A 22,500-nucleotide genomic window follows, 5' to 3' on the forward strand; every position below is an offset into this window, starting at 1 on the left:
AGCCAGCGACGTCCCGCGAGCGCTGAACCAGGCCTCCATCTCCGCGCGCCGGTCCTCAATCAGCCGCGTCGACGGCTCCATCACGTCCGCCAGCGGGTCCAGCGAGGCACCCGCGGCGGCAGCACGCACCTCCGCCAGTTCCTGTCGCGCCGCCTCCGTCACGTCAACGTACGCCTCATCCACGCTGCCTTTCTCAACTTGTACTCCTGGAGTTGCAGCGAGGATAGAGAAAACCTGTCGGCTCGCGTGTCGGTACGGCTCTAGAGATATCTTGTAGGAGTCCTGCACGGGATGCGGGTGGTACTGGCTCACAGACTCGCCCATGCGATAGCTGGGTGAAAGCGCAACAATGAGTCCAGGGCACAGTGCCTGCGCCTCCGACACGTTGCTGAATCGCCTCACCCCACGCGCACGGGCCGGGTAGTTCACCGCGATGAGGCTGCCCCACTGAGAAAGCGCGAGAGGCGTCACGCGGCAGTCCACGCCGAGGCGCACCGCCTCCACCTGAGCGTAGAAGCAGTCCATGTCAATGTGCGCGATGCACCGCATCGGATCCGAACTGGACAAAGAAGAAGAAGGGAGAAGTGCCATGGCGCAGCGGCGGGTCGAAGGATGGAAACTAGAGTGTGCACGCGTGCATGCGCCTGTGTTTTGTGGGCGACACAACACCACCACCACCCCCCGCGTGCCCACCGGTACACTCAGTGAGAGCAGGAAGAGGTGGAGGTGATGTTGGATGCCGCCACTCCGTGCACCCGGAGAACAGTGCTGCTCCCAGAAGAAAGAGAAAAGGATGAAAAGAGCAATTGGCAGATGGCAGCAGTGGGAAAGCGCCCTTCACCTCTCACGAAGAGAGAGGAAGAGACAGAGACATCAACGGAGAAGATGTCAAGAGCGTGAGAAGAGCGAGGTGGACGTGTGGAGGGACACCGCGCATCCGCCAGCGGACACTCGCTCACACTAAGAGAGAAGGTAAGTGGGAGGTAGGGGCTGCCTCGGCAAGCCCGCAACAGGAACGGAAAGTATGGCGCGAGACGCACGTGAAACCGCACACGTTGTTTTCGCCATCTTCATGGAAGTGCGAGCGTGTGTGCGTATGTGTATCGCACGCGCACAACGGCGTGCCTGCGCACGCGCTGCAGCCCAGAAGACAGCACGAGCGAAAAAGTAAGGAAGACATCCAGCGAAGAAACAAAGGGAGTCGAGCTGCAAAACCGAAGCCCGCCAAGGGAAGAGGGGCGGAGGAGGGAGACGACAGAGACGGCGCCACGTGGAGGGGTGCAAGAGGAAAGGAGCAGCCCGTGCACCACACGTTTTGTTTTCCTGTGTACTTCCTTTACCGACTTTCGTTGTGAGCAGAAGCCACAATGGCGGTGGTGGTGTCGATCTGCATGCAAAGTGAGACGGAAGCACCGCTGCAGACGCAGTCGTCATCCACCTGAAGCCTGCGAGCGTTCCTTCTTCGCCAGAGATCGGCTGAGAGGCGCTGCGACGCACATACATGGATCCGAAACAGAGAAGAACGGCTAATGCACAGAGAGAGCGAGAGCGAGAGAGACGTGAATCGCCGCTGAGTACACGAAGAGCTTTCCACACAGACGGACGCGCATGCGGAGAGACAAAGTACACACGTACACACACGTGAAAGCACGCATCCATGAGTCACCACCGTCACCGCCACGCCCCCCCCCCTCTCCCTTTCACGTTACATTCCACTGTATCCTCTGCCAATGGTGTCTGTGCATACGTGTAGGCGCTCGTGCGTGCTGGATGAAGCACGCCCAAACGCGTATGCATGAGCTGATCGGGAAGACAGGGAGAGAGAAGCGCTTTCATCCGCTTCCCACGGGTCCGTTCTCTGCCGCACAACACGAGGTCGAACGCCTGTCTACACCTCCTCCTCCGTCACAGGCCCAACCTCGCGTGGGCCGATGGCAGCCGTAGACGCACACGCGCCACAACAACGCGCCGACCCAGCCATCGGAGAGCACGGCCCCCGCCCCCACCCACGCCCACAGCCCATGCTTCGCGGGGCGCCGCGCAGCCGCGCCCACCATGCCGGCCGCCACCGGGCGCATCCCCCTCGCGGTGGCGCTCGGGCACCCCACCCACACCAGTGGGCGGTGTGAGGGCCGGGCCGGGTGGGAGACGCTCGGGTCACGATGACGCTCTGCCCATCATGTGGATGGATACAGATCTGCCTCGCTGTCGCGGGCCACTCCGATGCAACGTCATCCAGGACGCCACCGCCGGCACCAGCAGCGACACATCGCTCTGAACCCTCCCCCCTGCGGCGTAGGTACCTGACCCCGTCGCCACCAGAAGCGGCTCGGCACTTGGCAAGGCATGGGGGAGGGGGCTGCCCGGCTTTTCCCAGACAGAGAGAGTGGGTGCTGAAGTGTCACATCCCCTTCACCCGCCATCACGATAAAAGACGGAGGGCGAACAAAAAAAATGACATAAATAGAGGAGGAAACAGTAGTGGGAGTGTACCACACAAGCAAACACGCGGATGAGAGATGCCGCCAAAGAGGAAAGCGCAGCGGCCTATGGAACGAAAGAGGGAACGCGCGCAGGTACACACACACACACAAGAACGTCCTCTTCGTTGTTTGTGCCCGCTTATGTAATCACCGTGGGTGTCTTGCGGCCAGTCAGAGATTCCATCTTGGACACCTGCAGCGCAACTCCGATGAGAGCCTTCAGCGCGGTGCTCGCGGATGGCAGCGTCTTCTCTGCCAAGTGTGACTTCACCGTGGCTGAGTCCATATACTGCTCCAGGTAGAGCCGGATGGTGGCGCCAGAGGAGCCGGTGCCGCTCAGCCGCAGCACGAAGCGCGACCCATCCTCAAAGAGCACACGCACGCCTTGCTTCGTCGAGACGGAGCCATCGATGGGGTCCGTGTAGCTGAAGTTGTCGATCATCTTGCACGCGACGCCGTTGAGATGCGGCACGTCTTCCACCACTGTATTCTCGACCGTCTCCATGACGGCCTTCGCGGCCTCAGCGGAAACGTCCTCGTAGTCGTATCGGCTATAGTAATTGCGGCCATACGTCGCCCAGTGCTCCTCCACAATCTTCTGGACACCGACCAGCGGGGTGCCAGGCACGTTGCGCTTCGCGATCACCGACAGCCAGAAGAGCGACGCCCAGATACCGTCCTTCTCACGGATGTGATTGCTGCCCGTGCCGAAACTCTCCTCGCCGCAGAGCAGAGGGTTCAAGTCCTTGCCCCCGTAGACGTCCTTGCTGTCCATGAGGTTGCCAAAGAACTTCCACCCCGTAGGGACCTCGAAGAGCGTGAAGCCCTGTGCCGCAGCGACGCGGTCGACCGCACCGCTCGTCGGCATCGACCGCGCCACGGCCTTGAGCCCGGAGTTGCCGCTTTGGGTGAAGAAGGGCACGCAGTCGGCGTTGGCAGCCAGCACGGCAAGTGAGTCGGACGGGTTCACGAAGAAGCGGCAGCCGAGGATCATGTTGCGGTCCGCATCCCCATCAAACGCGACACCGAAGCTGGGCACCGTGCTGATATGCTTCATCGCGGGGTTCGCATTGCCGTCTGGCAGCAGCCCCATCACATGCACCAAGTCGGCCGCGTACGTGAGATTCGGATCGGGGTGGCAGCCGCCAAAGTCGGGCAGGACGTTCGTGCGGAATAGGGAGGCCTTGGGCACACCAAGGCATTCGTGAAAGATGCGATCAACGTACGGGCCGCTGACGCCGTGAAGGCTGTCCACGTGGACCTTGAAGTCGAGGCGCTGCACGAGTGCCTTGATGGCCTCGAAGTCGAACACCTCCTGCATGTACGCAGCGTAGTCAGCCAAGCTGTCGACCACCTCCACCTGGAAGTTGTAGTCGTCAAAGGTGTAGGTGCCGAGGGTGTGGATATCCACCTCCGGCAGCGTCGCGGCCATCTTGATGTGCGTAATCTTAACCGTCTCCTCGTAAATCTGGGACGTCAGCTTCTCTGCGGCCGGGCCGCCGTTCTCAGAGTTGTACTTGATGCCAAAGTCGGCGTCCGGGCCGCCGGGATTGTGGCTGGCCGTCAAGATAAAAGCGCCGGTTGCCTTGCGCCCGTCTGCGTCACGGCGACGGCGCACCATTGTTGAAACGGCCGGCGTTGAGAGAAGCCCGTGCTGACCCACCCACACACGCCGCACCCCATTCGCGGCGGAGACCTTCAGGATCACCTGCACCGCCTCGGAAGTGTAGTAGCGGCCATCGCCGCCCACGACGAGCACATCTGGCACGGCGCCTTGGTGATGCAGAGCGTTGAAGGTGCTCTGCACAAAGTTCGCCGTGTAGTTGGGCTGCTGAAACACCGTGACCTTCTTGCGCAGCCCCGATGTGCCCGGCTTCTGGTCCTTGTACGCTGTCGTTGGCACCTCCATCTGTGTGTGACGAAGGTGCAGGTGGTGTAGGGAGAGCGCGGTGGTGGAGGGCTGGGCAAAGCGAAAGACCGGCAAGGAGGCCAGGCGCGGGAGGAGATGGCGGCGGTATCGAAACGTGATGTTGTGGGGCGTCGGAGGAGGAGGAGAAGCACGGGAGGGGAGCTGAAGAGACTCTTGCCCGTCGCCGTGGTAATGCCTGCGTGGGGCGCTGATGGTGGGCGGTGGCGGTGGCGAAGCGGGGGGGGGGGGGCAATTCGTGAACGGATCCGAGACGGGGCACTTATACGACAGCGAACGAGGTGATTCGTATCACGTGGGCTTCTTGAGCATTGCACTTCTTCAAGCAAACACCAAAGGAGGTGAAGCGTATGCGTGTGCGTGTGTGCGTTGGCCGGGGGAGAGAGGGACATCACGAAGAGGAGAGGTGCACGTAGGCAGATGAGCGTCAAGGCAAGAACACATGACGCACGGAGCACCCTTGTCGTCACTGCAGATGTACACACTCTGCCAGCAGATGTCGGATGCGCCACCCACGTGAGTGTGTGCGCCAGTGTCGGCGCCTGCGTACGGATGGCATGCTGATGTTATTAACGCCGTCGTTGGCTTTCCACCCAGTCCACATACAATGCCCTTCACCACCACACCTCACGCAGGCGGGCGGCGGTATCGCGGAGAGATGATCGTCTTGAGCGAGTCAGCGACATACATAGCCAACTCCAACACTGTGACATCAGCGCGCCGTCGTGTACAGAAACGCACAACAGACGAGAACGGTGCCTACGTTCACGACAAGCAGCAAAGTCGGGATGGCATGGGGAGGCATGAGGGGCCTGCGGGGTTTGGCAGAGCAGCAGTGCCGGGCCGTCTTCCTCCCATGTACTCCTTCCCCAGCCCCGTAACCTTCCGGCGGGCCGTTTTGCCCCTATCCGAAGCCGTGCGGGCGCTGGCGGCAGACTACGTGAAAAGTGGAGTGGCCGCATGCCGCCGCCGAAACCCCCACCGCGAGTGCGTCACTCAACGCCAAAGCCCTCCTTGGCACGCCGCCGCACACCATCGTTTACGGCAGCAGGGTAGCTCTTCAGAATCTGACGTAGCTCTTGTGGAGGCAAGTCCTGGCGGCGCATCAGTGTGCTGAGAAGCTGCGGGTTGCACCGAGTGCCACGGCGTACACACGCCCGAAAGACAGCGACAGCCTCTGACCAGTCCGCAGCCGCATCGATCACCAGGCACGCAGGATAGGTGCCCAGCGGCGGTGCAGGGCGCGGAGGGGACGCGCGGTCGTAGCGGACACCATCCCGCGGCACCAGGAGCTCGAGCACTGTGCACGCATAAAAAGCAGCGCTGTCCTTGGAAGGGCTGCCAGGGAGGGGGCCAGACCCTATCTGCAAGCAGCTCGCGGGAGGGTGCGAGACTGACGGCACGGGAGGCAGTGCGGGGCGCGCAGTCACGAGGCTGCGCGTGGCATACTTTTGAAACTCTGGTAGCGGAAAGCGGTAGTACAAGGCCAGAGCTGCCTCCCACCGGCCGTGTGCCGCCCACTCCTTCCCCGCCTCACTCAGCTGTACCTCGTCCAGGCGCACACCGCCAGCAAGGGCGCCGGCGATTTGGCGAAGCAAGGAGGCAGTGGAGTGGCGGGAAGAGACCAAGCGGTACCACGGCCGCGACGTTTGCGGTACCGCACGGTGCAGATAAGACGCCGGCACGGCAGTGCGCTGGACGCAGTCGAAGGAAGCCGCTGCGTCGTCTCCGCGATGTAAGTCGCCGGTGTTATTGCCGCTTCTCTGCGGCATAGCACCGGAGGTGTCGCGATGAAGCTGCGAAAGTCGCTCCAGGGCAGCCCTCCAGCTGCCGCGACTGATCACCCACGTGGTCAGTTGACGGTGTAGCCGGGCATCGCGCACCTCAGCGCGATTTAGCGTATCCACTGTGGCCTCCCACGAGTGTGGGGTGCAAAGGCCAGCCGCACGGCCGTAAAGCAACGCGATATCTGGAGTCAACCGACGCGACTGTGCCAGTGTCAGCACATGGCGGCACAGTACATTGGGTGCTGTGACAGACGCAGCGGAGGGTAGTCTCGACACCGCGCGCAACGCCGCGCACACGCTCAGCGCGGATGGAGCTACATCCTCTGCCGCCTGCCGCGTTAGCATGTTCTCCTCCTCCCTCGTGCGCTGCAGGAGCCGCTGGCGCTTGTGGTCACGCAGCCAAGAGAGCTCACGCCGATCGCGTGCGGAGTAGCGCCGCGCAGGAGACGGCTCCATCCTTTCCAACTGCTCCGCCAACGACGTCTCCTGAGGGGAGGTGGGCAGCGGCCCCTCGGCACTGTCGATGACAGAGGACACAGCGGCACGGCTTCCCCAGTGGCAGAAAGGCCCGACGTCGCGTAAGATGCGGTGCCGGAGCGTGCGCAGCTCCTGCACCCGCTCCACACATGCTCGAGGGAGAGGCGACGGCAGGCAGGCGAGCAATCGTGCCGCTGTCTCCCACCCACACCACTGCGTCGCACTTAGAAACACTTGTCGCTGGATGGGGGTGCTGGGCGTCGCCAGTCTCAAGCCCTCAAACGGTCCAATCGATGCCAACTGCCTAGACGAGCCTGACGCTGGGTGGCTACTGCTCTGGGAAAGCTGCTGCAGTGACAGCAGGAAAGACTCCATCGAACTCTCGAAAACCTCAATAGGCAGCTCCGCATGGCGGGCGATGGTGTCCACCGTCTTGCACACCTCCCGCGGGTGTCGAAGCGCGTCTGATGGGCGGAGTAAACAAAGCGCTGCTGCCCACGAGTGCGGCGCCGCAGCCTGGGCGAGCGCAACGCATGCGACACGTATGCACGGCTCAGTAGACAGGTGTTGTTCCTGCAGGGCCATCAGCCCACGCACCCACCGCCCGGCATGGGCACACTCAAGCACAAAGGAGGAGATAGCGGACATGCTGGATGACAGCAACAAATGGCCAGCTCCACCCATGCGCAGCCTGAGATAAACCTTGCCTACGCTCCCTCTCTGCTGCTGTTGCCTTCCTGTGAGAAGGAGGGAGGGAAAGAAGCGTGGCTGCTGCTGCTGCTGCTCGCCGACTCTCTGTCCCTGAGCTGCAAGGCAAGGGAAAATAAAGTGCGCCAGCGATGCGATTGCATAAACGCACGTGTGTGCGCACGCGTCGGGCGAGGAGGCGGAGAGGAGAACAGCTGAAGACGCACATGCACATCGAGAGAAGCCCAAAGCACAAGGAAAGGGACGCGAGCGCCTCCTCCGCCCCATCCGCTTTTCTCTCTGTAGAGAGAACGACTTCATATGTGCCCCACACGCAATAGGCGTTGGCCAGGAAAGAGCGGAAGGCCATCCCATGAGACCGCGAGCGTATGTGCTTCTGTATCTGCTTTGCTGAATGGCTACACAACGGCAGGGCATCAGAAGACACGATGAGAGACTTCCTTCTTCCCTCACATATTCATTTCTCTGCCGCACGACACGAGGTCGAACGCCTGTCTACACCTCCTCCGTCACAGGCCCAACCTCGCGTGGGCCGATGGCAGCCGTAGACACACACGCGCCACAGTAACGCGCCGACCCAGCCATCGGAGAGCACGGCCCCCGCCCCCACCCACGCCCACAGCCCATGCTTCGCGGGGCGCCGCGCAGCCGCGCCCACCATGCCGGCCGCCACCGGACGCATCCCCCTCGCGGTGGCGCTCGGGCACCCCACCCACACCAGTGGGCGGTGTGAGGGCCGGGCCGGGTGGGAGACGCTCGGGTCACGATGACGCTCTGCCCATCATGTGGATGGATACAGATCTGCCTCGCTGTCGCGGGCCACTCCGATGCAACGTCATCCAGGACGCCACCGCCGGCACCAGCAGCGACACATCGCTCTGAACCCTCCCCCCTGCGGCGTAGGTACCTGACCCCGTCGCCACCAGAAGCGGCTCGGCACTTGGCAAGGCATGGGGGAGGGGGCTGCCCGGCTTTTCCCAGACAGAGAGAGTGGGTGCACTGGTCCCTGAGGTGCCACGCACTGAGGGGTGTGTGTGTGCCACGCGCTCCTTCACCAGTCATCAGGGAGAAGAAAAAATGAAGTGTCACAGAACATGTGCGGTGCCATGTCATCATCACCAGCTATAGAACGATGTCACTGTTCACCGGCAACGTAGAACGCACTTCATCTCTTCCCTCCCCTTCCTCGCTTTCCCTGCCTAAACACGCGCATACGCGCCGACGCCTCAAAACTCCCGCATCGCGCATCTGCAGCTCCGCTTGGCTGTGCGCCGTTCGGGCTTGATCAAGTGTGTGTGTGTGTGTCTGTAGCGCTTTGGCCTGAGGAATGGAAGAGTCGCAACAGTTTTGCCGCCCCCCCCGCAGGAGAGGGAGTGACGGAAAGTCCGAGGGACCGGTTTCGCCCATCGATCTGGAGCCCCTCAGTCCACCTGAATCCCTAGAGAGGCGATCAGCTGGTCGGCCACGGTGAAGAGAGCGTCCAGCGTGGTACTACTCGTCATCCCGCTCTTCTCTACGTACTCGGAGAAGGAGATGCCCTCTTCGCACGCCTTCATGAGAAGCGGGTCCAGCGGCACCTCCCCCCAGAGGGGAACGTCAAACTCGCGGCTAAGCCGTACACCGGCACCCTCCTTCCTGCCCTCCCTGCCCTCCTCCTTTGGAAAAATCTGCGACTCCTTGTGGCACCCGGGGCACACAAAGCCGCTCATGTTCTCCACGAGGCCGAGGATGGGCAGCTTCGCCTTCTGGCAGAAGTTGACCTCACGACGCACGTCCGCCTCCGCGACGCGCTGCGGGGTGGTGATGAGCACGGCACCGTCTACGCCGTTCGTCGTCTGCTGCAGCAGCGAGTTGACGGTAATGTGCTCGTCGGAGGTGCCTGGTGGGGTATCAATCAGTAGGACATCCAGATTACCCCATATCACGTCCTTGAGGAACATCTTGATGACGCCGTTCTTGCGAGGACCGCGGAACAGCACCGCCTCGTTCTTGTTCGACAACAGGTAGTGCATCGACATCATCGTCACGTTCTCATCCACCAGGACGGGCTCGATACCGCCAGCGCTCTGATGCGCATCCTCGCCGCGCACACCAGTCAGACGAGGGAGCGACGGCCCGCAGATGTCCATGTCCATCAGCCCGACAGACAGTCCGCGTGCTCCGAGAGCAAACGCCAACTCCTTCGTCATGGTGCTCTTCCCCACGCCGCCTTTGCCGCTGACGACCATAACCTTGTGCTTCACACCGGCAAGACGCTCGCGAATCAGGGGTATGTCAGGGTCGGGGCCCTTGGGTGCGGATGCGCAGATAGCGGCGTTGGGGCATCCCTGGCACGAGGGCGCAATGCCGGCCTGCGGACTCTCGGGGCCGACGCACTCGGGGTTTGCGTTCTGCGCCGTCGCCATTGGTCGCCACCACCACCACTACGCAAAAAAAAAGGGATATCACGTAAGAATATGTGTGCGTGACCGCAGCTGCAAATCCGGTAGTATTCGGCGAGGACCCACGCAAACGTGTAAGACAGGGGAGCAAGCAAGAATGGGGGGGGGGACATCAAGAAAATGCCTCACACATACGCATACACACACGCACACGCATATGCATACGTGTATAGATGTCTGTGTATAAACTATGATGTGTGTGGTTGCGTGCAAGCCAACGTGCGTACGTCGCGCCAATGTGCACAAGACGGAACACGAGGAGAGAGGGCGGATGCACCTTCAACCTACCCCGCGCGCACGTCCTTGTCGTGCCCTTCCCTATATATGCGGGTGTGTTATTCGTGAATATGTACAGTGGTGTTGAGGGAGGGAGGGGGAGGCGGGGCGAAGTGGCAGATGCGTCCCGCACACGCACACAGATCCCACGTGCGTGCAGCCAGAGAAGCAGCAAAGACACAGGCCTCCGCCCACCTACACCATGGCACGTACTCTGAAGGAAATCTAAGGAAGAGCGCGTCAGGGCCTCAGACGCATCCACCTACGCAGTCTTGAGCATCGCAGCAGGAAAGCACATCGTGGTTCTTTCCTCTTTGGCTGCTGCAGCGCCGCAAGCAGCGAGAAGGGGGCGCTGCGGCAGCGTTCCTACAGAGACACGCAACGACGTGGATTAGTGCAGCTGTGCGCGCCGCTCTTTTTCCTCTTTTCTCGCCATGCGGAGCCTCAGCGCTGTGGCCGGCTACGTCTCTTTGCCGCCATCCGTTACACGAGTCCCCTGCGTGCCCTGTTGTCGGTTCCACCTCACGATGGGGGTCCGGCCAACGTGAAGCTCAAGAGCAAGAGCGCGGGCAAGATGCGTCAGCACACGCGTGAACGTGCCACTGCAGTGCTGCTGTCACCTGTACGCCTCTTGTCGTCGCTCCCCCGCCCTCCTCCTCCTCCTCCTTCCAACAGGCACGCACACACAGACACATGCACGAGCATTTTGTTTCCCACGTCTCCCCCCCATCAAGTAGGAGGTGGGGTGGGGCGTTGAGGGTGGCATCGGCACAGGGCAGAAATGTGAAAGGCAGCAAGAGAGACACGCCACACAAGAAAGCGAAGCAAGGCAGAAACCATGCACCCTGGACTGGGTGGGCGAAGACCTGCCCATGCTCCTCTCTACTCAGGAGATCCTGCACGGCAGCGGCTCGCATGTGCGGGAAAGGAGGAAGAGGAAGATTCTGCTGCTCCCCATCTAAAAGCACGCGGTTGAAAAGACGTGAGATTATGGCGCTCCGGAAGAGACCCCCGCAGCCGCCACGCGAAACTCTGTCAAGATGCGCTCTATCACCTTCACATCGGCATCTGCCCCCTCTCCGAAAACGGTGTAGTCTGTGGCATCCTTCAAGAAGTGAACAAGATCCGCAGGCGCGTACCGCACCACCACCCTCCCCTCATTCAGTAGTTTCTTCACGTGGTGGAAAACGTTGGAGCCAGCGGCAGTCTTCAGCGCAGCGGGGATAGTAGTGTAGATGATATCGACCAGCTCGCGAACGGTGAGGCCCTTTTCACTGTCCAGGGCGGCGACTCCGTGCGTGCGCTCACACAGCACCTGGAGAATCTGCTTCTCACGCGTGTTACGGTGCTGGATGATCTCCTCGATTCGTGCGGTGCCGTCCTCGACGACGGGGCCATGCGCCGGGTAGAGCCGCTTTGGCTTCATCCTCTCGAGCACGTGCAAAGAGTTCATGTAGTCCTTGAAGCTGGAAAACACGGACGTCCCAGTGCCCAGGACAGTGTCACTTGTGAAAAGCGCGCGCTCCTCCTGCAAAAACGCGCACAGGTGATCGTCGGTGTGGCCGGGCGTGTGAAGCAGTTGAAGCGTGGCGCCCTCTACCTTGACGACCTCAGGTGGAACTTGGCACAAGGCATCCACTTCGGTGTGGACGTACTGCGACGGCTGCTTCAGTAACTGCACCTGTGGAAAGAGGCGACGCACCGTCTCCACGCCACCGATGTGGTCCCTGTGCCAGTGGGTGAGCAGCAGTTTCGAAATGAGAACGGGCCCGCCGAGTCGAGTCGATTCCTCGTCGACCGCCTTCTGCAAAAGGTGGCCGTAGCCCTCCACGCCTTCGCCGGAGTCGATCAGCAGCCGCTCCTGTCCAGTGCCGACGAGGTACGTGTTGCTTCCCTGCAGCGTCATGTAGCCCGGGTTGAGTCCCATGATGCGCACGACGCGGCTTGACAGCGTCGCGATAGGCGGCATGGCGGCCTCGGCGGCAGCTCCAGCGTGCATCGTTGGCTGCGGGAGGGTAGACGACTACGAAGAGGTAGAGGAGGTGAAGGGAGAAGCAAAGGAAAAGCGGAAAGAGAAGAACGACACTTCCGTTGGCAGATACGGCACCGAGGGAAGCCAGCTCGGATAGCAACTGTGTAACGCGCACGCACACGCACACTCACACACAGACACACACAACAAGAGAAAAAAAGAGGGGAGTGGGGCAGAAAGAACGGCAAGCGAACGATGGAAAACAAAGCGAGCCAACGCACACGAAGCCGGCGTACGCGGAGAGACGTGTGGCAGCGAAGCGGGGCAGAGGCAGAGGCACAGAATCAGGCGGAGCGACATATGAAGTGAGGAGGGGGAGGGGGTGGTACAAAAGAACAGCGGAGAGCGGCTCACACACGCCTACACGCAGTCACCAAACGGAGAATACAGTGAGGCCAGAAGAAAAAAAAAGGAAAAAAAAGAGGCGCGAGTCCACGCACCAAGTCGTCTGAGGAGCACCAGGAAGCGGGCCAACCACAAAAAAAGGCGTCGCAACGAAGGAGGTGGGGACAGAGGCAGCGAGGCGGGCAAAGCTGGACGAGTACGAAAGCGGCAAGCGCAGGTGAGTGGGTGTGTAGGTCGTTACCCCTGCCGAATATGGTAGTTACAAGCACTAACTCGAAAAAAAAACAAGAAAAGGGAGGGAAGAGAAAGAGACAAGGTGGAGATCACCATCGAAGGAGGGAGGATGTGCTGCCCTCGAGAGTTTGGTAGAACGAGAACACCAAGGACACGCGAAAAAAAGAAAAAGACATACACGTGTCGAGCGCAGGCGTGCGCATGCAAGCAAGCAGCAGAAAGAAAGATTAACCACTGCCTCAGCATACCTCTGCCCCCTCCCTTCTGGGAGTCCTCACCCCTGGCAGGTTTTGCAGCAACGTTAACGCTTGCGCCTTTCTGTACGACCTTGTGAGCAGTGAGTCGCTCCCCTTTTTTCCCGATTTCGCTGCGTCAGCACCTTCAGACAATACGATACCCTTGCTCTGAGCGCTGCTTCGTTGATTGCCAGCGTCGTCGATTCACGCTTGTGGTGGTGAATCTAACGGTTTCCCGAGTGTGTGCCTTGTGACTCGCAGCCCCCCTCCCCTCCGTACTTCCTTGTTGGATTTACTGTCGCTTGAAATCTTCGACGGCTGTCGTGCCGTCCTCCACCTGCTTGTCCACTGCTGCTGCTTCGGTGGACGCTTTTTGCAGCCGCGGATGCGGTTGAATGTGCGGCACGTGGCGGTCGATTTGCTCCGTCATCATCTGGTACGCACGCTGGCAGTGAAGCCCTGGTAAGACGTGATTGCTGCGGTCCTGCGCGACAATCAGCAGGGGTGAGTCCTGAAAGAGCCACCCGCTCAGCGGCATCTCAGCAACCGGGAGCACCGTGTTCGGCGGTAGTGGGTGACCAGTCAAGATACTGGTCTCATACGCCCACAGCTTTGCGACGTTGCGAATCGTGTAGCCGCCGCCACCGAGCGCCAGCATCGGAATACCGAGATCACGCACCGCCTGCACGCACTGCCCATGACCAAAAGACGACAGGTTAAGCAAGCCGAGGCGATCACCAGCGAGCGAGTCGGCGCCGCACTGGAGCACAATTACATCTGGTGAGTAGCGCCGCACGATGGAGTGCAGCGCATGTTCAAATACGCCAAGGTAGTAGAAGTCGGTGATGCCGTCCCATACAGCCAAATTCATGCTGTAGTAGCGTCCACGACCGTAGCCGACGTCGCGCGGGTGCCCCGTGCCAGGGAAGAAGCTCTCACCGAATTTGTGCAGTGAGAGTGTAAAGACGCGATCACTCGTGCAGAAGGCCTCATCCACGCCGTCGCCGTGGTGCATATCGATGTCGACGTACAGAACCCGGTCATGGCACTTCAGAAGCTCGAGAATACCGAGCACGATGTCGTTCACGTAGCAGAACCCGGAGCACTCGCCGCACTTTGAATGATGCATTCCGCCACCCCAGTGCACCGCCACGTCGACCTGGCCGCTATTGAGTAGTACCGCTCCCATCAACGTCCCGCTGGCTGTAGCGATGGAGTGCTCCATCAGCCCCTCGACCGGAGGACAGTCTCCAGAAAAGAAAACTTTCGACGTCTCCGCGTTCCACAACCAGCTGCGGCAGCTGTGCAGGCCTAGGTTCGCGAGGTAGGTGTCGGTATGGTATGCCATCAGCTCCTCAACCTTCACCAGAGGCGGCACGACAGTGCGGCAGTGAGCATCGATCTTGAGGCTGCGCACAATCTCCATTGCCGCAAGCACACGATACGGCTTCATTGCGTGCTGGGGCACAAAGGCAGAGATGTTCATGTCGGAGGCGTAGCCGGAGGTGTCAATCAACGCCACGCGGCAGCGGCTTTCGGTATTCAAAAGCGGTGCCCTGGCATCATCCTTGTGCACCGCGTGCATGGCGATGCACCCACCCACTCACCTTTTTCTAAGAGGCAAAAAAGTGAGCGCCAACCCTCTCCTAACGGGAGGAGAAGGGGAGGAGGAAAAGGAGGAGGGAGAGATTTTTCCCCTCTCCCTCTTCGGCCGACTTGATGGTTCACACCCCCAGCGTGGGAGAAGGTGGAGAGGAGAAACACAATAGAAAATAGAATTGACAGCAGCAGCACCAGCTTCACACGCACGCATGGTGGAATCAACAGAGAAGCAGGCTGCACACCCCTTCCCCTCTCTCTCCCAGATGAACGCACTGAGATGCAGCTACTCTGTCGTTAGCATGAGTCTCTCACTGTGCCCTAAACACACGGCGACAACTATGCCGTCTCACCATTAGGCAACGGCGCAAGAGAGAAAAAAAAAATAAAGATCTTCGCGTGACCACAGCGGAACGACGCGCAAACGTTTGTGAGGCGAGGGAGCACACAGACCGCTCCCGCCCACCCGCCCGCCTCACTCGTGTGTGCTGGTGTGCACCAAAGTCTTTGTTTTCCGTGTATTTGCTTTGTCGTTTTCTGTTCGAGCCAAATTCCGCGACGCTCACACGCGCTGGCGGCGCCACACCGCCCACGTACAAAAAGCGACACCATTGAAAAGACAGAGCAGAGTAGATCGGCCAAAGACCAAAGGGAGATGAATAGATGGATGGATGGGTGGGTGGATGGGTCGTGGAGACAGTAGGAGGAGGAGAGCCAAACACACGCTGTTGGTCACTCCCGCACTGCGACCCCCCCCCCGCGATAGAAACACGAGGAAAACAGCGGAGAAGCGCGCTGTCTGGCGGGGCGTGTGATACGCACCCACCCTCTCTCCCTCTCTCTTGTTCCCTTCCTCTCACTCTCCCCTCGCTAATGCTTGCCGATGTCCCACACATAGCCCATACTACGGAACACCACGCGGCCGTCCCGCACCACCAGCAGCTCTTGCACCGGCCTCTGAAAAAAGGAAGAGAGCCACGGCCCGAGAATGGGAATGAATGAAATGCGCTCTCTGTCGAGGACGTGCACATACCCGTTGCGGGCAAATGTGCGGGATGTCAAAGGTTGCAGCCCAGAGGTCCATGTGATGCGCAGATGCTCTCGCTCCTGTGCCTGCAGCGCCACTGCCGCTGGCAGCCCGCGCACCACACCCCAGAAGCTCGCAAAGTGAGCTCGCGGTGCCAATAGGCTCAGCATCTCCTTTGTCTCCCTATCATCTTCAGCCATCACAAACTGCTCCGCCACCTGCTGGTTCCGGCGCAGCCACCCATCCGAGTCTTCCACAAAGTACCTCAGCTTGCGACCATTGTAAGACATGTCTATCAAAGAAGGGACGGCTTAGGAGGGTGGGGGCCAGCGAGAGGCTGCCCGGCTTACTCTCCACGAGAATCACCTCGCAAAGGTAGAGAGGAAGGAGTGAACAGAGCGGCCCGCTTTACCATGGAAGACACCCCGGAACACTCAAGCAACTGCACGATAACGCCACAGATCTGCGTCGGCGTGTGGATCGATGTGGGTGGTGGGGTGAGACGAAAGTATTCTAAAGTTTGCAGTGCACATGTATGTGCATGTGCATATACATATCTCTGTGTGTGCGTGTGTCGCGGATATCACCCGGATGCGTGCCGATGCTAGGCGTTATCGATGGCATGAGAGAAGAGGGATGCGGTAGAGATACATCTTGATCTAGTTTGGTGGTGACCGGTGTGTGTATGTGTGAGGGGTGAGTGTAGGTCCGTCGAATTCAGACTTGCTTACTGGGAGTATCACTCGAAATCCGCAAGGGGGACGCGAGTATGCCTCTGCGGGATCGATATCCACCACATACACATGCACATGCGTTCAACGTCCTACCAAAGCGTGCTGACCAAGTTGACGGGGAACATGACACCCCTGCGGCCTCAATCCTTGATCTTTTGATTCGTGCTATTATTTCTCCCCCACCCCCACCCCTGCTCAGGAGGAGGAAAAAAAAAATACGCACACATACACCACGCCTGCACCGGGACAGAGCAGCCACGGAAACGCCTTCAGCAAAGACCCAAGCACAAATTCTCTCTGAGAGAGACCAACACACACACAGGCTAAGAGCTGCCGGGCAATCAAAATATGGCTTCCGCCTCCGTGTCTCATGCAGTAGACAACGACAAGGGGTGAAGAAGGCATACCAATACCAGGAGACACAAACAACACCGAAAAAAAAATTGTGTACAATGCCGATGCATCGACCCACCACATACACAGAGAGAGTCGTGCACGCCGAAGGAAAACACACGGGAGGAATATATATGATAGAGGGCGGGGGGGCACACACGCACTCGCGCACTCAGAACCAACAAAGGAGCCAAATCGGACATGAAAGAGATACGAAGCTAAAAAGGCAACAAAGACGAAACGGGTGACCCGACAACGAAAGCACTATACGCCCCACCGAGCGAGCAATCCGGAAGACACATGACAAGTGATCAGAGAGAAAGACACAGACAAAGACACAGATGGGGTGGGAGAACACAACAAAAACAACGAAATTTACGCGGAGGAGATAAGAACAAGCACAAGGACTATACAGAAGATGCGGAGACAAAGGGAGGGGAAGGGGGGCGGGGCGGAAAGGGTGGCAAGTTGGTAATGTGAGAGGAGCATTAGCTGGGAGAAACGTTGTATATTCCTCGCATGTACGGAAAGGGGCAAAAAAAAAACAAGATTGAGAGAAGACAACGCGTAGCAAATATTCCGGGCAGTGGCGACATTCGCCATGACCCCTTTTGTCACTTCATCGTTGCCGCTCCCCTTCCCCCTCACCCCACACACACACTTCACCACGCTCCCATGCGCATTCGTCATGTCTCTACGTTTCTGCCCCTTTCTTCGTGCGCTTCTCTGCCTCTCCTTGTTCATCTTAAGTCGGTGAGGGACACGTGCACCACACGTGTGTGTGGGTGGGTGCGTAGTCACGGTGGCCTCCAGGCGGAGATGGATGAAATCTACACACACGCACACAACAAAAAAAAACGAGACCATCGAATCAGCAACGTCCTAGAATCAACCATCCAACAAAGGCGGCGGGGAGCGAGAGAAAAAGACTGCGAAAGATGAAGTAACAGTTTTAGACTACAAGCAAGGACCACACCATATAATAATAAGAGAGAGAAAGAGCGGAAACTGGGTGGTGATGGTGGTAGTGGTGTTGCGTGATGGAGTGGGTGGGTGGGTGGGTGGGTGGGTGAGTGGGGATATTTCTCGGTGTCTATGTGTGGGCAGCTTCAAACACGAGTGACGTCACGTTGCATGAAAAAAAAAAACATATAATACGAAAAGCACAAGAAAAAGAGAGAACGCCCTGAAACACGTTTTGTGCAATGTGTGCCCGTGTGTGTGTATGCGTCTTGTTGTGGCGGTGGTGGTGGTGGTGGCCAGCATGCGTGAAACGCAGACCCCTCATCCCTTTTTTTTTGAATGTAGTGCGTGAGGAAGAGACAGGTCATGTCACTCGACCTCTTCGCCATCGTCATCAACCTGTTCGGCCATCAAAAGTGAGAGGCGCATGGTAGAGCGCGAGGCACTTCTGCACACTACCATCTGCATGACGCTAGAAAAAAAGGGAAGGGGACTAACTGGGGGCTCTTGTGCAACGGGTCTAGTTCTTCAGCACACTCTCTGCAATCAAAGAGGAGGAAGGCATGGAATGAAGGAAGGAGGGAGTGACATGCAGACCCGCTCAAGCTGCCGCTTGTTGGTTGCCTTATAATCTGTCCCACTCGTTGCGACAAGTCGAGAAGTACGCAAAGAAAAGGGCAGAAGAACAAAGACAAGCACACACACAGGCACGTGAGCACTTGATAAAGTAGACTCACGGCAGAGAAACGGAATGCAGAAGGAAGAAGCAAAGGACGGAGAGCACACAGAGCAGACACTCTCTTCGAATGTTAAAGACAGCAGAGTGAGGAAAGGCGGAGTCCAGCGCTGTCACTGACAAACCAGCAAAACCACTGCCTGCCCCCTACACGCAGCAGCGCGCATCAGCACGAGCTACAGAGAGAGAGAGCTACCCAGATCACACGACAAAAAAAAAGAAACTCTAGAGCGTGATACAATGATAGAGGAAAACGAAAAGAGAAGCGGCGAAGGGCGTTGGAGGGGCGTTTCCGGGCCACACAGTAAGCATCTCGACTCGCTTCACCCATCCTCTCGTGCCCCTGCCTCCTTCACCATCTCTCCCTTATCTCGCCCCTGTACTCAGCACACGCGCTCAACTCTCTTCTCTTCTAACGCCCCCCCTCTCCCCAGTCCAGTACATGGAGCATGTCCCCACGCACATATACACACACAAGACACGAAACAACAAAAAGGCATCTGCCAGAGATCTTGCACGTACACGAGTGGGCGCGCACAACAAAAGCACGTAGAATTGAGAAATGCCATCATCGGAGCGTGCTCTGTAGTACTCCAATACGGTGATGTGTGTGCGTGCGTGTGTGCACAGGAGTAGGAGTGAGTGGGCGCTGCACCGCTGGATGCGCTTTTGTCTTTAAAAATCTGCTTCGTTCAAGAGCATGAATGTAAAGGCAAAACAAGAGAAAGGAGAGATCCGTTTCTTTTTCTTTTCCTCCTCCTCTCTGATGCGCACGCGCAGAGACCCGCAGCAGCAGCGGCAGCAGCACCTCTAAAGCGGTACACAAGCACAGCTGAACACAAACAAAAAGGTACAAAACAAAGCAATCAAAAAAAAAATCGGCGATGGAAGAAACAGACCAGGCGACGGGGGTGCGGGGACTTGCGTGTCAGTGTCACCATGTTCTCTCTTTCTTGTACGGTCGATCCGTCCTGGGGATGTGTCACGCAGCACACACCACCAGACAAAGAGTAGAACAAAGAGGAAAACAAGGAAATGGCAATGGACAGGCACGCAGGTGCAGGAATTCATATATATATATATACACACACGCAGAGAAAGAGAGACACATGAGAGACCTCGGCCTCGATGAAAGGGTACAGGTAGCGAGAGTGTGCATATTAAGCCTGCCTCCTCGATGAAATCACCGGCGGCGGCTGGCGCCGCACCGTCGACGTGTGTTTGGAGTTCGCCCCGTTCGCACCACCACTCGTGCCGTTGCTGTCGTTGCTCGCAAAGGAGTTGTTCAGCGAGCCAGAGTTGGGATCCTGGTGCTTCTGCCCCTTAGGAGAGCGAGTGCGGGAATGCGGCTTGTCCTCTGTGCCTGATTGGGTTCTCCCACCGCTCGGCGACCGCTTCGCTGTCAGGTAGACAGGCGACATGGTGCGGCGCCGGCTGCCACTTCGCGAGCCTGTCGCGTGGTCGACACCCCGGCGCGATGGTGACGGATTCGAAGACCGTGGGGCACGGTAGCTGGGCTCCGTGGCGGTGCGAGGGACAACGGTGGAGCGATACGGCGCGATCCCGCGATAGCTTGCGGCCGACGGTCGCCCCACCACATCACGAGTTAGTCTATTGCTAGCCAAGGGGCTACTTGTGCGAGGGGTACTTCGTACAGACGTAGGATTGCTGAGCCCGAAAGAGCTGCCGACCCACGCAGACGTCGGCATGGAGACGGAACTCACCAAGGTGGTGCTGCCAGGGCGGCTGGCAGGCAACGACTGTATCCGTGTGTGGCTTTCCTTGGTGGTGACTTTCTTATCCTTCGGCGTCGGCAGCGGGGACCCGTTGCGGTACTTGTGACTAGACCCGAGCGTAGCAAACGGCGAACGCAGCTGCGTCGGCGGCGCCAGTCGCGCGTAGTCGATGGACCGGATCGACTCAGCAGACGATCGCTGCAGCTGCGGCGGTGCGGGGCCCCCTTCTCTGTCCCTACCTTTAGCGGACTTGTCCTCAAGATGAGAGAATGAGCTGTGCGTGCTGGGGGCTGGCGCCGATGCTCGCAGTGCTGAGGCCCGCTCCACAGCTTTGGCCAACACCCCTGTACTCGTCTCTGTCGTCCCGCTGTGAACTACCGGGAGAGACTGACGCCCCTTGGGGCACGTGCGCGGATCAGACTCCAACCGACGAGAGCAAGGAGACGTGCTCCGGCTCAGAATACTGGGTAAGCGGCGGCCAGCGCGCAAACACGAGTGGCCGCGCAAGCCCAGGAAGCTACCGGGCTCCGCCGAGGCCGGATCTGCGGGGAACGATGCCGCGCAGTTGACAACAGGGCAAGTCGTCCGAGAGTCCGCATCCGTGCCCTTCTTGGTGTCCACGAATGTAATATGTGCCTTTGTTGCCTTGCCATTCACGGGATTGCCCACGTCAACCTTCTCGGCGCACTGCCGATAAAGGTCATTCGCCATCTGATCCTTGTACAGCAATCCGTTGAGGAGGGTGTTGCGCAGCATCCACTGGTCGTTGTCGAGGCCGAATTGGCTGTCGTCTACGTCCTGAGCAAAGATATCATGATCCACGTCGTGGCGCTTCGCAAACTGGCGCAGCTGCCGCTGGAAGTGGGGCTTAATGTCGGAATCAGGGTGCGCCATTTTTAAGTACAGGAGTGCGCTCTCTAGCTTCCACCCATACTTCATAATCATGTATGCTGCGATAAGGGCAGGGCTGCGCGAGTTGCCGTACACGCTGTGCACCAGAACGCACTCGCCTGCTGCAAGAGCCTCATCGATGAACTGCACCGCGCGGTGAATATTGTCGTCGGCAGCATCGAAAAGAATGGTGGTGCACACCGAGCCGGCAGCATCCTTCCAGGGGAAGGAGAGGTAGCTAAAGCCTGGCTCACCAAGGAAAAAATCGGCGACCTCGGCACCGGCACAATTAATAATGTGAGTGATCTTGTTCATGATCAAAAGCGTCTTGTCTGCCGCAGCACCGGCGTTGCCGGCAAAGATGCCGTCCTTGATGCGCACCGCAACTAAATCGTCCATCTCGCGTCTTCTTCGTTTCCTGAATCAGACCTACCGAATGTATGAAATTACGCTCGCCTTTTACTTGACAGGGCTTCGCACACGCTCCCGAAGATGAAATTAACAAAAAAAAAACAGCGAGAGATGAGGGGAGCAAACAAGAGCAGGTGCGCCGACACGCGCACACACGAGAGTTGTAATGAGTGCCCACCTCGCAAGAGTGGCACTTCGCACAAAAGGAAGGGGAAAGGACAGCAAAACAAAAAAAAACGAAGCACTCAGTAGTTTGACTACGGTCTCACTCAGCATGTACGGAGTCGCAGAGGCCAGCTCTGGGTCTTCTTGTGTCTGCGTCTGTGTGTGCGCGCGCGCTTTCTGTTTTCTTCTACAACGAACGTTGTGGCGAGAGTAGAGAGTGGCGGAGACACGAGAAGACAAACAACGGAAGAGGGGAGGAGAACGGAGACAACAGAGGGGATTGAATGCATACACACAGAAAGAGAAAACGTTGCACAGCGGCTCACTACGGGACCAAGGCAGAAGACGACAGCCTCGATCGCATTGGGATGAAGCTCTAAGGAGTTGAACAGGGCAGTTGACATCGCATCTAGAGGGGGATGCGCCGTGGTAGGCACTCGACTCGGCAAGATCCTGATCTCTTTCCAGCGACTCGCTGAACAACAGTACATGGCAGGCGCACACGACATTCTTACGGTGGTGCGCAAGCACCACCACGCATCCGTTGCTGCGTCTTCACAGGAGGTACAGCAGCGTCCCCTTCACCCTTTCTTGCTTCTTTTTTGTTTTCGGTTTTGGTTTTAGTTACACTAGTTTTAATAGGCTAAGTTGTGTACTTGCGCTTAGGTGTTCTTCTTTGGTGCGTGTGCGTGTATCCTCTGTGCTTTATTCAGAGAGGCAAATAGCACCTGGGAGTTATTTTGTTCTCCTCTCCTTCGCTCGCCCTCTCCCCCTCTCTCGTGCATTGTGCATTTCGTTTTTTCCTTTCTTTTTGGCTCCTTTCGCCCCACGCGCTACCTGCTGTACAAGCGTAAGGCGCCAAGACCCTTCGTTTTTTCTCGCTTGACAGCAAGCGTTGA

The 22,500-nt window shown here is 58.7% G+C and overlaps 8 protein-coding genes across 8 annotated transcripts; all 8 read right to left on the reverse strand.

Moving 5' to 3' along the window:
• On the reverse strand, nucleotides 1-591 carry LDBPK_210690 (DNA polymerase eta, putative; the record flags this gene model as incomplete). Its single annotated transcript, XM_003860538.1, has 1 exon — nucleotides 1-591. A coding segment is annotated over one exon (591 nt), but the record flags the coding sequence as incomplete, so codon positions are not given.
• A 2,031-nt stretch (nucleotides 592-2,622) lies between these two features.
• Nucleotides 2,623-4,392, reverse strand: LDBPK_210700 (phosphoglucomutase, putative; the record flags this gene model as incomplete). The annotated part of the gene is made up of 1 exon (XM_003860539.1): nucleotides 2,623-4,392. One exon carries the CDS (start codon nucleotides 4,390-4,392, stop codon nucleotides 2,623-2,625), a length of 1,770 nt encoding a protein of 589 aa, XP_003860587.1.
• A 1,010-nt stretch (nucleotides 4,393-5,402) lies between these two features.
• On the reverse strand, nucleotides 5,403-7,799 carry LDBPK_210710 (hypothetical protein, conserved; the record flags this gene model as incomplete). The annotated part of the gene is made up of 1 exon (XM_003860540.1): nucleotides 5,403-7,799. One exon carries the CDS (start codon nucleotides 7,797-7,799, stop codon nucleotides 5,403-5,405), a length of 2,397 nt encoding a protein of 798 aa, XP_003860588.1.
• A 1,004-nt stretch (nucleotides 7,800-8,803) lies between these two features.
• LDBPK_210720 (nucleotide-binding protein, putative) lies at nucleotides 8,804-9,787 on the reverse strand (the record flags this gene model as incomplete). Its single annotated transcript, XM_003860541.1, has 1 exon — nucleotides 8,804-9,787. One exon carries the CDS (start codon nucleotides 9,785-9,787, stop codon nucleotides 8,804-8,806), a length of 984 nt encoding a protein of 327 aa, XP_003860589.1.
• A 1,300-nt stretch (nucleotides 9,788-11,087) lies between these two features.
• LDBPK_210730 (metallo-beta-lactamase family-like protein) lies at nucleotides 11,088-12,098 on the reverse strand (the record flags this gene model as incomplete). The annotated part of the gene is made up of 1 exon (XM_003860542.1): nucleotides 11,088-12,098. The coding sequence occupies one exon, from the start codon at nucleotides 12,096-12,098 to the stop codon at nucleotides 11,088-11,090; it is 1,011 nt and encodes a 336-aa protein (XP_003860590.1).
• Nucleotides 12,099-13,238: 1,140 nt separating this feature from the next.
• Nucleotides 13,239-14,531, reverse strand: LDBPK_210740 (histone deacetylase, putative; the record flags this gene model as incomplete). Its single annotated transcript, XM_003860543.1, has 1 exon — nucleotides 13,239-14,531. One exon carries the CDS (start codon nucleotides 14,529-14,531, stop codon nucleotides 13,239-13,241), a length of 1,293 nt encoding a protein of 430 aa, XP_003860591.1.
• An 884-nt stretch (nucleotides 14,532-15,415) lies between these two features.
• LDBPK_210750 (hypothetical protein, conserved) lies at nucleotides 15,416-15,862 on the reverse strand (the record flags this gene model as incomplete). Its single annotated transcript, XM_003860544.1, has 1 exon — nucleotides 15,416-15,862. One exon carries the CDS (start codon nucleotides 15,860-15,862, stop codon nucleotides 15,416-15,418), a length of 447 nt encoding a protein of 148 aa, XP_003860592.1.
• Nucleotides 15,863-19,558: 3,696 nt separating this feature from the next.
• Nucleotides 19,559-21,424, reverse strand: LDBPK_210760 (dual specificity protein phosphatase, putative; the record flags this gene model as incomplete). The annotated part of the gene is made up of 1 exon (XM_003860545.1): nucleotides 19,559-21,424. One exon carries the CDS (start codon nucleotides 21,422-21,424, stop codon nucleotides 19,559-19,561), a length of 1,866 nt encoding a protein of 621 aa, XP_003860593.1.
• Nucleotides 21,425-22,500: the final 1,076 nt, after the last annotated feature.

The sequence above is a fragment of the Leishmania donovani genome, chromosome 21, assembly GCF_000227135.1.
Source record: "Leishmania donovani BPK282A1 complete genome, chromosome 21".
Lineage (NCBI taxonomy): Eukaryota > Euglenozoa > Kinetoplastea > Trypanosomatida > Trypanosomatidae > Leishmania > Leishmania donovani.